At 44.5% G+C, this 14,039-nt stretch overlaps 1 protein-coding gene across 1 annotated transcript in view; it reads right to left on the bottom strand.

Moving 5' to 3' along the window:
• The window catches only part of LOC147454483 (uncharacterized), a 43,632-nt gene extending 35,070 nt beyond the window's left edge, over positions 1 to 8,562 (bottom strand). The window contains exon 1 of the mRNA XM_086516421.1: positions 7,563 to 8,562. Within this exon, the coding sequence (XP_086372547.1) occupies positions 7,563 to 8,311 (749 nt within the window). The 5' untranslated portion in view covers positions 8,312 to 8,562. The remainder of the gene's footprint in view (positions 1 to 7,562) is intronic.
• Positions 8,563 to 14,039: the final 5,477 nt, after the last annotated feature.

Below are 14,039 nucleotides of genomic sequence, written 5' to 3'. Positions count from 1 at the left end.
GGAACGTGGAAGAAAAGGCAAGATGAAAACAGAATTGGTTCCAGATTGTGTGGGTATCGATCCCAACACCATGGACGAGAGTACAGAACTTTGCCGAGCTTGGGACAAAGTGAAAGATCAAGAGGCCCTGATCTTCTTTGATGGAGGAGCCAAGGCCAACTTCATTTCACCGGAATTGGCACCGCGGCTCGAAATCACTCCCGATCGGATGGGACCACTTGCGGAGGCAGTTCTAGTGGCACCCGGCAGGGACGTAGCCATTACACCTGTCATTGGCAAACTTCGGTTGCATTGTCATGGGTATTTGGGGCATGAGGACTTTTTCATAATGCCTTTGGATGGTTGTGATGTTCTCTTAGGGATTCCCTAGTACCACAAGAACAACGCCGTGGTCGATTATCGGGCGAGGAAAGCGACATTGACTACAGAGAAGGGCAGAACCATTGTACTTGATATTAAACTGAAGGGCGAGTCTGTCCCTATTGAATCAGCTTTAGCCATTTCTAAATTAATGAAATCCAGTCTGTTTGTTTACTTGATCTTTATGAAAGAATTGAGCGATAAGGATAGGACAAATACTTGATAAAGAACGCCAAGACTTTCTCCACTCTCACGCCGATTGGTTCTCAGAGGGCCTACCAGGCGAGTTACCACTTGCTCGTCCTGAAGATCATACCATTGATCTGATACCTGGAAGCACACCACCGAACCAGCCACCTTACCGTGTGAGCCGAGCACATAAAGAATAGATTATGAACCAAGTGAAAGACCTCTTGGAAAAGGATCTTGTCCAGCCGAGTAGTTCACCGTATTGCTCTCCAGTGTTGTTGGTTTTGAAGAAAGACGGATCTTGGAGAATGTGCATCGATTATACAAAATCACCATCAAGAATAGATTTCCGATTCCTAGGATCGATGATATACTCGACAGATTACAAGGATCCTCGTGCTTTAGCAGGATTGATTTGAAGAGTGGATATCATCAGATCAAAATCACGCCGGGAGACGTCTACAAAACAACTTTTCGGACGACTTTTGGGTTATTTGAGTTTTTGGTGATGCCTTTTGGCTTAACCAAAGCTCCTGCGACATTTAACCAGATGATGGACAAGGTTTTTCAAGAGTACAGGCTATTTGTTGGCACTTTCTTTGACGATATCATTGTTTTCTCCAAGAATGAGACAGAACACAGAGATCATCTGCTTCAGGTCTTTCAGGCATTACCAGATCACAAGTTAGTGATTAATGCAAAGAAAAGTGAATTTTTCCTACCAGAGATACACTTTTTGCGACACATTGTCTCAGCAGCGGGAGTGCAAATGGATCCGGCCAAGATAGAGACTATCCGTGATTGGCCCGATTTGAAGAATGTCCATGAAGTTAGAAGCTTCTTGGGACTGTGTTCGTACTACAGGCGGTTCATTCAAAAGTTTGCAGAGGTTGCTTCCCCTTTGCATATCTTGACACAAAAAGGAGTCCCTTTCTCATGGGGACCCACAGAGGTGACTGTCTTTCAGACATTGAAAGAGAAATAGACTACGTGACCAATTTTAACTTTGCCAGACTTGGAGAAGTCATTTGAAGTATATTGTGATACTTGTGGTCGTAGTCTGGGTGCGGTCTTAATGCAAGAAGGCCATGTCATTGCTTACAAGAGCCGATTGTTCTCAAGGCCGGAGATGACAGCACAGATGTATGAGAAAGAGCTTTTGGCGGTTATCCATGCTCTTACTCAGTGGCGGCATAACCTACTCGGAGCGGATTTTACTGTCTTTACAGACCATCAGAGTTTGCGCTACTTCTTGTCACAGAAGTAGCTTTCGGAAAGCAGATGCGCTGGACGAACATCTTGTCACAGTTTCACTTCCGGATTGTCCATGTTTAGGGAAAGAAGAATGTGGTGGCAGATGCTTTGTCTCGAAAGCCGTTGGTTCTGGCTATTTCCGCGATACATCATAGGAGCTTCGAGGATATGGTCGACCAGTATGCCACAGACAGAATTTGCAGACGTTTTCACACGGATACGGGATGGGGAGACAGTAGCGGGATATTCCATTCGGGATGGCAACTTGATGAGAAAAACCATGTTGTGCGTTACACAACCGTTGAGGGAAAAGGTTATGACTAAATGCCACTCTCCACCTTTTGCGGGTCACCGCGGCATTGCTACCACCATGAAAGGGGTAGAGAGATACTTCTTTTGGCCGAGACTCAAGAAGGATGTGGAAGAGTTTGTGCGCAGTTGCTTAGTATGCCAGAAGGTCAAGTTTGATAGGCATAAAGCACAGGGATTGTTATAGCCTCTGCCCATACCCACCCGCCCCTGAGAAAGTATTGCAATGGATTTCATTTTTGATCTCCCAAGAACAGAGAGTGGTCACGAAGGTATCTGGACTGTTATTGAAGGAGCAAACGGGCTCATTTCATTCCAATGAAGAAAACAGTCAAGCTGGATCACTTAGCGATACTGTTTGTGGCCCAGATTTTCAGAGTACATGGCATGCCTGAGACGATTGTCTCCGACAGAGACCCCAAATTTACGAGTTTGTTTTCGAAGGCTATTTGGAAGAGCATTGGCACGCGGTTGCAGTTCTCATCATCGTTCCACCTGCAGACTGACGGGCAATCTGAGATTGCCAATTCAGTGGTTCTAGATTTATTGAAGTCTTATATCTCAGATCAAAAGACTCAATGGGAAAAGTACTTACCTTTGATGGAATTTGCCTACAATAACACGATACACTCTTCGACGGGGAAGGCGCCATTTGAGATTGTTGAAGGTGCTGCGAAGGTTCCACCCTTCCTAAGCACGAAAGATAAGATTTTTGAAGCGGATGAATATGCGCGAGACTTAGATACGGCTTTTGCCAAGGTTCGCGAGACTTTGCAGAAATCTCAAGAACGACAGAAAAAGGCAGCGGATCGCCATCGTCGCGACTTGAAATTGAAGGAGGATGATTGGGAAGGCACGCCTGAGAAAGAAAAAGGGAAAGGAGAGGCTTTTTCCAAAGCTTAGTATGCAATACTACGGACCTTTCCAGATCACTGAAAAGATAAATGATGTCTCCTTCCGACTGAAACTACCTGATACTTAGAGGATTCACAATGCATTTCATGTGAGTCTCTTGAAACCTTTTAAAGGTGATGTGCCTAATGATGGGGAGCTTGATGAGCAACCCGAAGTGGAAGAAAATGAGAAGATCCTTGTTCCTGAACAGATTTTGGCACATAAGGATACGAAGAATAAAGGTAAAGTTCGAAGGTGGTTCTTGGTTAAGTTTAAGAACTATCCTACATTGGATGCGAAGTGGATGGAGAAGGAGGACCTAGCAGATACTCCTCAGATTGTGAATCTTTACCTCGATGCTTTTGGTTTAGCATAGTCTACTCCAAATAGAACCCAAAATTCACCTTGGCCGGAAATCTAGTGCAGTGGGATGCACAAGAGGGGAGTCACTCCGCTCCTTTGTCAGCAGATGCCATGATTTAGATACTAGTCACTGATGTCTCTTTGAGCTTCAAGGATACTGAAAGCTAACAGTATTCTGCTAAATGGGAATTCCTGATTATGATACTGATTTGTTCTTGACTTCTTTAAGTGCAAGAACTGATAGACGAAATGACTGCAGCATTTTGGTCTAATTGATCTCGAATAGACATGGTTGCAATAGGGGTTGGTCAATCGGACATCGATGAGGTCCCGATTGGATCTAGATGCGATTGCTAGCTACATTGCCGAGATAAATCATGGTCTAAGATCCGAATGAATGTTGAATGTCATGTGATGTCTAGTGATGTCGTGTGATGTGACTCGATTGGTACATGTGCTAGATGAGTGTTCCTAGTACGTAGGTACTAATAGTCAGTGTCTGCTAAGACGGTTTATAGCCTCTGTCTGTTTTGCAAGCGTAATCGAGGGTGACTACAATGTTTTCAAGAGGGAGGTATGTCACAAAGTGATGACGTGGCTGCCCGAGAGGAAACCCTGATTGCTGCTGAAAACCCTAATTCCGGAAACCCTAACCCTAAAACCTGCAAACCCTAATTTCTGCCAGAAACCCTAACCCTAAAATCTGCCCTGACCTAACCCTAACCCTAACCCTAAAAAGCAGCATGACTGAATTCCGAGAAACGCGCTGGCATGCTGACGTGGCACCGTTCAGCAGTCCCATAATTTGCGGAGATTTTCAGCATTTGCTGCAGTTTTGCTTTTCTCTACGCAAGAGAGAGAAAGAGAATAGCTTTTGCTTTATTTGAAAAACTCAAGAGAGTTTGAGAGAGAAGAGAGAGAGCCTTTGCTTTTATTTTAGGCTTTTGATTTTGAAGCTTTTGGGGCTCTGCTTTTGGCAACCCTTGTAAACAATAAATAAGTGATGAGGGCTTACACTCTGCATGGCATCTGGACGCAGAGTCTGAGAGTGAAACCCAAACCACTCTCTTGTACTTTGAACTGATTAATACATAAAGAAATACCGAAAGGGGTGCCAGTCTTTGGGGCCAATATCTTTAGGCACAGAACTCCGCCGGGCCAGTGCAAATCTATTGTGAACTGTGAACTGTTTTGAAGTGGTTATTTGGTGCTGTCGTGATTGATTCTTGACTTGGAGTGTCCAAGTCTGTTACACTCTCTCTAGCTCGGTGTTATTTGAAGTGCTAAAAGTGTTCAGTCTGTTCTTTTCTGTTGGCACATGGTGCCCGTCCTGTTACACTGGTCCCCATTACTGTGCCGATCTTCTCACTCTCTCTCTATGTCATTTGGCTTCAGAGTTAAGTGATAAATTCTGTTTTTCTGAGTATATTTTATATTGCCATGCGCTCCCATTTGTGACACATATCCTCGACAAGAGCACTCCAAGAGACTTTGGATGGTGAGAAAGCCTCAATTCGCATCTGGTTAAATCAACGGAGAGCTACCTTGCGACAGCCATGTTGCACATACCCTGCAATCAACACACTCCTAGTGATAACATTTTGGAGATTGTGCCCAACAAGAACTTTTCATATTTTTGTAAGGGCACTTTGCAACTAATAAGAAAACAAGTAACAGTAAAGTTTTGACTGTTGCCATGTATCTAGCACGTGATGCCATTAATTAATATCAAGCTTGGCAGGAGTCACAGTTGGTTGAGCATGCCGAGGAAGGCATACTCCTCTCTCAGTTGGGGCGACTTCCAAGACAAGCTCAAGGCTCTCTTAATGCAACCACAGTACCTAGATCCGTTAAAAGAGGATTGGTGTGGTCTTAAGCAAAATGGCACTCTATTATGTCTTTTTCTAATCGTATTTTGCAGATTGGCGTCCAATTGCGCAAATCGGATGCCGAACGAAAGGAGGCTTTCCTTTATGGGTTGAATGAGTACATAAAGTTCGATGTGCAAGTCTCCAACCCTACGGACTACAACACCGCAGTGGCAATAGCTCTCCCCCAAGAGATGAAGTACAACAAAGGCAAAGCCTAAGGAGGCCAAGTCGTCTCATAGTATCTCTCACAACCCACAGAATAGTAAGAATGGTAAGACCAATGGTAAGAATAACGGTAACTCTTCTTCTCACTCTACCTCCACACCTAGAGCACAGAACTCTCACAATCAACCTAAGGAAAAGACTAAATCTCAAGATAAACCTAAGTTGACATCTAATGAAAAATCTACTCACGGAATCTTAGGAGGATAGTTAACTTTGGAAGAAAGAGCCACTTATGGCAAAGAAGGAAGATGCTATCAATGTCACACTAAGGGTCACATAAAAAAAGATTGTCCTAAGAAAGCACCCCCGAAATCAACCACAGAATCCACATCGTTTGTCAGCACGTTGATTAATCCAGCACGTACACCACACATTCCTGATGAGCACCTTGATGAGTCTCTCTTTAAATGTTATGGTCATGTGAATGGTCAACGTGTTGTGGTCTTGTTTGACTCTGGCAGCATGCATGATGTGGCAAGTGATTCTCTTGTAAAGATAGCTCACCTAGAACCAACGGCTTCTATGGAGGTTTCTGGTTTTGCTCCCGGCATGCACTCTTTAATCACGCATGAATGTCGTAGTGTGTTAGTCTCTGTTCAGCAGGCATCTTTTCCATAGTTACATGGAACGGCCAATCGGGGTCAGGAACAGGGACGGGACGGCAATAGTTAGGAAACGGGGATGGGGTCGGAATGGCAAAAAAAAAGGAGTTTTTTTTCCCTATACACATGCCACACACATAGAGCATCACTTTGACCACAAATTTACACTAAATAGACCAAAGAGCACGAGTCATATAGGCGCAAATGTGCTAATAAAAAATTCATGGATACAAAGTGAAAAGTGCATGCCGCAAGGGCTCAAAAAGGACAAGACTCAAGGATAACAAAAATTACAAAGGGCTAGGTAGACTCTAGAGGAGTAGACTCTAGACTCTAGAGTGATCAATGATTATCAAACTCCCGCTGAATCTCCACATCATCGTCGTAGTTGAGGTCGTCAGGGACATATGAGGCCTCGCGAGGCTCGCAGTCCTCCTCTAGCTCCTCCAAAAGTGTCTCGGCCATAGATGGATTCTCTTGTGCCATCTCCCACTCAGTGAAGGGATCTGCCTTGTGTGTTACGCTCTTTGCAAGCATGCACAAGTTAGTGCTCACAAACACCAAATCACCAAATCATTGTCCCTTTGGACCCTAGGACGATTCCTCTTCTTAGAGACAATGTGGCTGTACACACTCCATAATTGCTCCAAGCAATTAGTGGTACATGCTTGGCTAAGGACACCAAAGGGAGGGTGTGTGTGAATACGCGCTGCCACATCACTGGATTGTGACACACACACACACACACACACAGAGGTTTCGTTTTGATTGAATCTAACTTATGTGCTATTATAATATAACTCACCTTGTGCCACCCAACAAAAAACAAATTGACAAAGATGTTCACGAGCAGAGTGAAGTATAAAGCACTACATTCACACATCTTATGGGTCCATCATCTGGTTCCTATTTTATTTGCATATATGTAGTAGGATGGACAAGCACATAGGGTAAGGCTTTCATTTCTCATAAGACATTGTACCAACTCTTCACCATACTTATTTCAGCACTTTATATTTTTAACTTGCTCTATAACATTTTTGTAGAGTAAAGAATTTAACTCTTTGTTGCGAATTTTTAGTAATTAGATTCGCCATGTGGCATTATCTAAATTGCAAATATATTCAAGTGCACAAGAGCTTCATAATCAGGTAAGGCTCTAAGCTCCTGATAGTCAAGATTCTCCATGCACCTCGAAAACAAACATTCTAGATTTTTACTTAAAATGTAGAAACAGATGTCAAAAATTTGTTCCATAATGGTTTCCAATTACATTGCCAATCATGGCATATATTTTGTCAAGGGAATGATTGGGAGGGAGTTCTACTTGGTATTATTGTATGCTCTACCAGTTCTCCAGTTGAAGATAAAAAGGCAGACCCTGATTTGATGGATGATACAAAAAAGTAATTAATCAATTGCCATGAAAAATGCATCAACACTTAATCAATGATGTCCGACAACACAAGTTAGAAAATATAAGCAGAGAACTTACATGAAACGCAGGTGAGTGAATTTGTGACAGACTAGTGGAAGTGTTGGAGGCAGGATAAATCTGTGACCGAGAGGAAGAAGAGCGAGGCCACCCACCACAAGGTTAGGCAGAGGTTGGAGAGCCTCCACAAGCTGTAGCTCTGTGGCATTGACATCACCAGAAATTTGTAAAAGGAGATGGAGATGGTGGGCAGGCGCACCTGCAATGTCCTCCAACAGCGGTAGGATACTGTGAGTATCAAAGGTAACAGGGAGGCCTAGCGTGGACAGGGAGCGCAACATTGCCTTGGGCGGCAGGTAGGGACTGTGAGACTCCAGGAAAACGTGGGCCGGCACATAATTTAGTAGCTCAGCATCAGCTTGTGCTCCGCTAGCCATGCCCTCTACGTCATTACATTGCAGCTCATCAACATCACCCCCTCCCCTTCTACCTTCTATTATTTCAATTGCGGCATCTATGAGCACCGCAGATGAATAATCTGTACTTTTAGACATGCCACTGCTACTCTTGCCCTCTTTCATCACCTTCATCTGACCGCCCTCTCCATCAATTTCAAAATTCTGCTCCCATCTCATCCTTTCATCAAGCACAGGCACTGAAGAGAAGCCCGAGTCGAACAAGAGGCAGTCCGAGAGGCGAGCATCCGCAAGGGCTTTTGCGATGTCCACCGGCCGCTCCCACAGAACTCCTGACAATCTGATAAGTGTAGCTTCACGTATAGGGCGCAGCCATATGCCGGAGCTTGTCATAGCTCACCACGGTGACCCCGACCAGAGAGAGAGAGAGAGAGAGAGAGAGAGATGATGCAAACCAGGAGCGCAGAGTCTAATTTACCTCATCCATTTCTGCATGAGACGGTCATGACTTATTTGGAGGGAAGAACGAGGAGCGCGACAAATCTACGACGCTCGATTGATGTCAAGGCCCTAGATGGATACAGACCCCTGATCCCATCTCCCCATTCCCGTGTGAGCTATAGCTAAGGGGCAAGTGGCCACTGGCCAGTCGCAACCTACACGAGCTTTTAAATGGGCCTCGTCACTATAAGGGCGGGTTCAGACACGGCGGCAGAGAAAAAAAAAAGGACGTGTGTCCAAGTTGGCACGTTTCTCGTTTCCATGAATCTGGGCGTCTTCGCAAATGCACCATTAGAGCGCCTTCCCATAATCCCTCTAAAGATGCCGTTTGGGTGGCTGGCCTACCGACCTGGAAGGCCCTCTCGAGTCAGCGTAGCGGTCCCATACCACCCATTTTACCGGCTGCAGCCAGCGCTAGCTCCATCAAGCCCCCTTTCCGCACCTCCTGCATGCTCATCAACCTCCTCTGTCGTCTATCTTGTCCTCGTTCTCTCCCACTCTCCCAATAGTCCTCGCAGGTTTTTAATGAGTAAGGGCAAGGGAGAGAAGCAGTCGCTTGCATTGCAGCATCCCAAGCGGCATGGCAATGCCATTTTTACGAGAGGGTTGAGAGGAAGATGTGGCGATATGTATAGACGCTGCCATTTCCAGGGCTTGTCGCTCGGTGAGTTGGCTTTGTGCACTGGCAACTGCCGGTTTCGGAGGCGGAAGGCCCTTCTAGAGGGTGGTTCAACCACCCCCCAAACGAGGGGTACTTTTCGTTTCGGCTGGGGTTGCACCAGCCCTACAGGCATGGCTTTTTGATTGGGAGGCGCTCTCAAAGGCCCTTTTAGAGGGTCTATGAGAAGGCGTTCTTATAGGTTTGAATACATCCGCAGAGCTAAGATTGGTCGTCGTAGACCAGCATCTCACGATGTCCAAAACACAGCTTGCAATGATTATTATTTATTCAAAAGATAACGTTTGCACTAATCCTCCATCGCCCCTCGTCGTCAACCTACGCTGGCCTTCTCCTTTCCCCTCTGGATCTTCTCCAATGACAGCATGGCCCTACTTCGTTTTCAGTCTACGGCCAACTGCTTTCACTTCAATGGGCATCCTCAAAGATTCGAGCCAATTCTGGATAATGTAAGGGTTAGTATATATAACTTAACCTTTACACTCATGCCACTTTCGTGGCTTCGTATAAAGTGCAGTCTGCAAGCAAAAATTCTTCGCCTCGAGAGTGCCAACATCAAGGTGAGCACCATCGGGCGCTGCCCTCAGCCAAGCCCAAAGGTTGGACGCACCGAACCCATGAGAGAGACAGAGAACATCGCCACTACCTCTGCACCCAAGAGCCCCTCGACGCTCACATACACACACACACAGAGGATCGGGTCGCTTACAACCTCTTGCTTGCCACCCAACAACAACACACACACACACACAACCCTTGGGCTAGCCTGCCCTCACGCAGGATCGAGAGAGAGAGAGAGAACCGCAGGCGAGTGCAAAGGACACACCATGGGGATCACGAAAAAGAGAAGTCGCCGTGCAAACTGACTAATGAGAGAGAGAGAGAGAGAGCTCAAATAGAAAGTACTATTTAAATAATACTTTCAAAATAGAAAATAATATTTAAAGAGTTTCTTGAAGGCAACTCTTTTACTTTCATGGTGTTACCATATACATGTGGTTATGATGTGTGTGAACGCATTAGGACCTCGGGCATTTTTTTTCTCTTTAAGAGGTTTTTTCTCTCGTGCATTGTATAAACGTCCATCACTGTAGGGCTATCTATCTTTCCATAGCACACTAAGTAACACACTCTCCATTTATACCTTGAGCTTTCTTCGTCTTCTCTAAGCTGTGTGCGTTTCTGTGCAACCCTAATTCCAACAATTGGTACAGAGCAGGTTGCGTCCTCTCGGGCTTAGTCACCAGTTGTTCTAGCACACGCCTGCTCACTTTCTCCGATTACAGTGAGGTTTGACGAGCGTTTACAGGTCGACAAAAATTTCGGGACGGCTCATAGAGTTTAGTCTGCTCAGATTTTTGATTCAGGCTCATTTCGGCCTCCGTTTCCACTACAGGCATTACTGCACAAGCTATTTCGTCATTTTGTGCAAAATTTAAGTCAGTGCCGTTTCTGCAAAACGGTGTCTTGCAGTCTTCTACGGTTTGTGCTATATAGCACATGTTGTTACCGCTCCGTTTCTCCTTTTTTCGGGCAGTTTTCACATCAGGTGCAGCATTTATCATGGCTGACAACAACACAAATGTGTTCAAGATGTTTGCTACTGAGGACAAGTTGGATGGGGACAATTACCCTATGTGGGCTTATATGATGCAACACGTTCTTGTGTCAAAGGGCGTTTGGAATATTATGCAGGGCATTGATGTTGAGGATGTTGCAGGTCTTGCTGCAAGGATTGCTGCTATTAGAGTTGTTTTGCCTACGACAGAACAAGCTCGTTGGGATGTAAAGGCTGCGCAGGCTCATGCATTAATTGCGTTGTTTGTGAAGCGCACCATTGTTCCTCACATTCGTTCAGCAAAATCTACAAAACAAGCTTGGGATATTCTAGCAGGTTTTTATGCAAGCCGCAATGTGCAAGGATATCAATGAGAAACTTATTTCTACAGGTGACGTAAATGAGACTGTAATGTTGATGTTGATGCAGAATGGGCTTTTAGTGCAGAGTGCACTTACAATCATGTTGTCCATGATGCATGCATGTCAGTTGCTACAGATTCACATGTGTGGTATTTCGACAGTGGTGCTACAAGGCACATTACCTCACATCGTGAATTGTTCACCTCTCTCGGGTATGTCCCTCATGCGAATTCAGTCACTTGTGCCAACAATGCCTCTTATCCGGTTCAGGGAGTTGGAAAGATTGTGCTTACTACTGCTAATGGCAGTTCTTTCACACTTGTTGATGCACTTTATGTACCTGGGATCAAGAAGAATCTTTTGTCTGTATTTGCACTTGCTAGACTTGGACTTGTAGTCAAATTTATGGATGACAGATGTACAGTTAATGATCTCAGTTTTGGTGATGAAATTGTTGCATTTGGGCTTTTGTGCCGTGGGCTGTATAAGCTCACTTTGTATGACAAGTGTGGATAAAATTTTGCAAATGCAATTGCAAATTCAAGGGCTATTTCAGATGCAAAACTTTGGCATGCACGTTTTGGTGATCTGAGTTTTGCCAGTTTGCTGTGTTTGCAGAAATCTGATATGGTTGCTTCTTTGCCGCCTCTCGAAGCACCTGTCAAACATGTTTGTGAAGGCTATATTTTGGGTAAGATGTAGGGTTCGAAGTTTCCAAAGGATGGTTCAGTTCGGGCCACATGCAGGTTGCAGAGCTTGTGTATAGAGATGTTTGTGGACCCATGCAAACTTCATCCTTGGGCAATTACCTTTACTTCGTGACTTTCATTGATGATTACTCCAAGCATGCATGGGTATTTCCGCTTAAAGCGAAGTTTTTATGTGCTTCAAATGATTTCTGGCTATGGCTGAAAATGTTCTAAATGTACTATGGACACCCTCCGTTCCGATCGAGGGGGGGAGTATATGTCTCATGAATTCAATGCATTTCTAGCTAGTCGTGGGATAAAACACCAATGTACAGTGCCTTATACACCTCAGCAAAATGGTGTTGCTGAGTGGAAAAATAGGTCACTTATGGAAATGGCACGATGTACGGTTAAAAGTCAAGCTTTGCGGCATTCTTTTTGGCTTGAGGCCATCATGCGTGCCACTTATGTACTAAACAGGTGTCCTACGAAAGCTTTGTAGTCTATTACTCCATATGAAGCATGGCATGATAGAAAGCCTTCTATTGAGCACATGCGTGTTTTTGGCTGTTTGGCATATGCTTTGGTGCCACAAACACAGCCCAGAAAATTGGATGATAAGGCTGTCAAATGTATTTTTGTTGGTTATAGTGCTGAAAGCAAAGGTTACAGGTTGTACATCCGCAAACAAAGCGTATTCTGGTTTCACGGGATGTAGTGTTTGTGGAAGATTCTGTTCAGCCCTTGCTGTCATGTACTAAAGAGTGTAATGGAAGCTCACAGGACATTCATGACATTTTGTGGCCTCTTTTCAGTGGTGGAAGTTCAAATGTAAATTCCAATGAGGGAAATGTACAGCCTATGGGGGTTTTCAAAAATGTTATAGATGAGCCTATTACTGATGCAGATGTACATGATGTACTTAATGAGGAAAGGGCTCAAAATGAGCAGGCTAGAGGTATGCCAAAATGGTTGTTGCACACTTTGCCTGACAGTAAATTGGATGCACCTTTGTCTAGTCGTACTCGTTCAGGCTCTCACCATGCATCTTATGCATCAGATTGTTATGCTTTCGCTATGTCTAGCTTACATGATATTGAGGAGCCTCTGTCTTTTGATGAAGCACATAATTCAGAAAATTGGATGGCTGCCATGCAATCAGAATATGATGCACTTATAGAAAATGACACATGGACTTTATGTGATTTTCCTCCTAGCAAAAAGGCCATTGGTACGAAGTGGGTCTACAAGTTGAAACGCAAGCCGGATGGTGAGATCAATCGCCATAAGGCTCGACTTGTTGCAAAGGGTTATGCACAACAAAAAGGCATAGATTATGAAGAGGCTTTTTCTCCCACTTGTCGTATGACTATGGTGCGTTTTCTATGTGCATTGGTAGCTCATTTTGGTTGGGATGTACATCAATCAGACATTGTTACTTCTTTCTTGAATGGTGACATATTTGAGGAAGTTTGTGTAACGCAGCCTTGGGGTTTTGTCAATAAAGGACAAGAGGACAAAGTGTGTAAATGTAACAAGGCTTTGTATGGGTTGAAGCAATCTCCTCGTGCTTGGTATGAGAAAGCTGACACTCATTTGGTCAAACAAGGCTTTCGTAATAGTCCAACAGAAAGCACATTGTATGTAAAGCGTGAGGGTGATGTACTTCCCATTGTGGTTCTTATGTAAATGAGCTGCTGATCACTAGACCAAATGAGAGACATATTGCTGAATTTACGGATGATTTGAATGCTACTTTCAAGATGAAAGATTTGGGGTTGTTGCATCACTACTTGGGCATACAGTTTAAGCAGTGTGATGGTGGTATTGCCTTGTGTCAGAAAAGTTACATAGAGACATTGCTATGTAAGTTTGGACTTGAGGATTGCAAACCTATTGCCACTCCCATGGAAACATGTTTGAAATTGAGTCTACATGATGCTGGTGATCCAGCAGATGTCACTCTTTACCAAAATGTTGTTGGATGCCTCATTTATGTATGCAACACGAGGCCAGATATTCAGTTTGCAGTCTCACAAGTCAGCAGATTTATGCATAGCCCAGGGTCTAAGCATTGGCAGGCTGTCAAGAGGATTTTTCGCTACCTTAGTGGCACTTTACATCTTGGCTTGTTTTATCCCAAGGGGGGATCATTGCCGCCAGACTTACATGCTTTTTCGGACTCAGATTGGGCTGGTTGTTTTGACACGCTGTCAGGAGTTTTTTGGAGCAAGGGATTGCGCATATGTACATACACATGCATGGTGCATCAAATAAAGAATTGCCCATTTTCCAGAGCCAGGTGGTTATGTGGGGCCCACATGTGTACAGG

Source organism: Adiantum capillus-veneris, chromosome 7 (genome assembly GCF_014529385.1).
Source record: "Adiantum capillus-veneris isolate H3 chromosome 7, ASM1452938v2, whole genome shotgun sequence".
NCBI lineage: Eukaryota > Viridiplantae > Streptophyta > Polypodiopsida > Polypodiales > Pteridaceae > Adiantum > Adiantum capillus-veneris.
The sequence above is the reverse complement of the archived record's forward strand: the minus strand, read 5'-3'. Positions and strand labels throughout refer to the sequence as shown.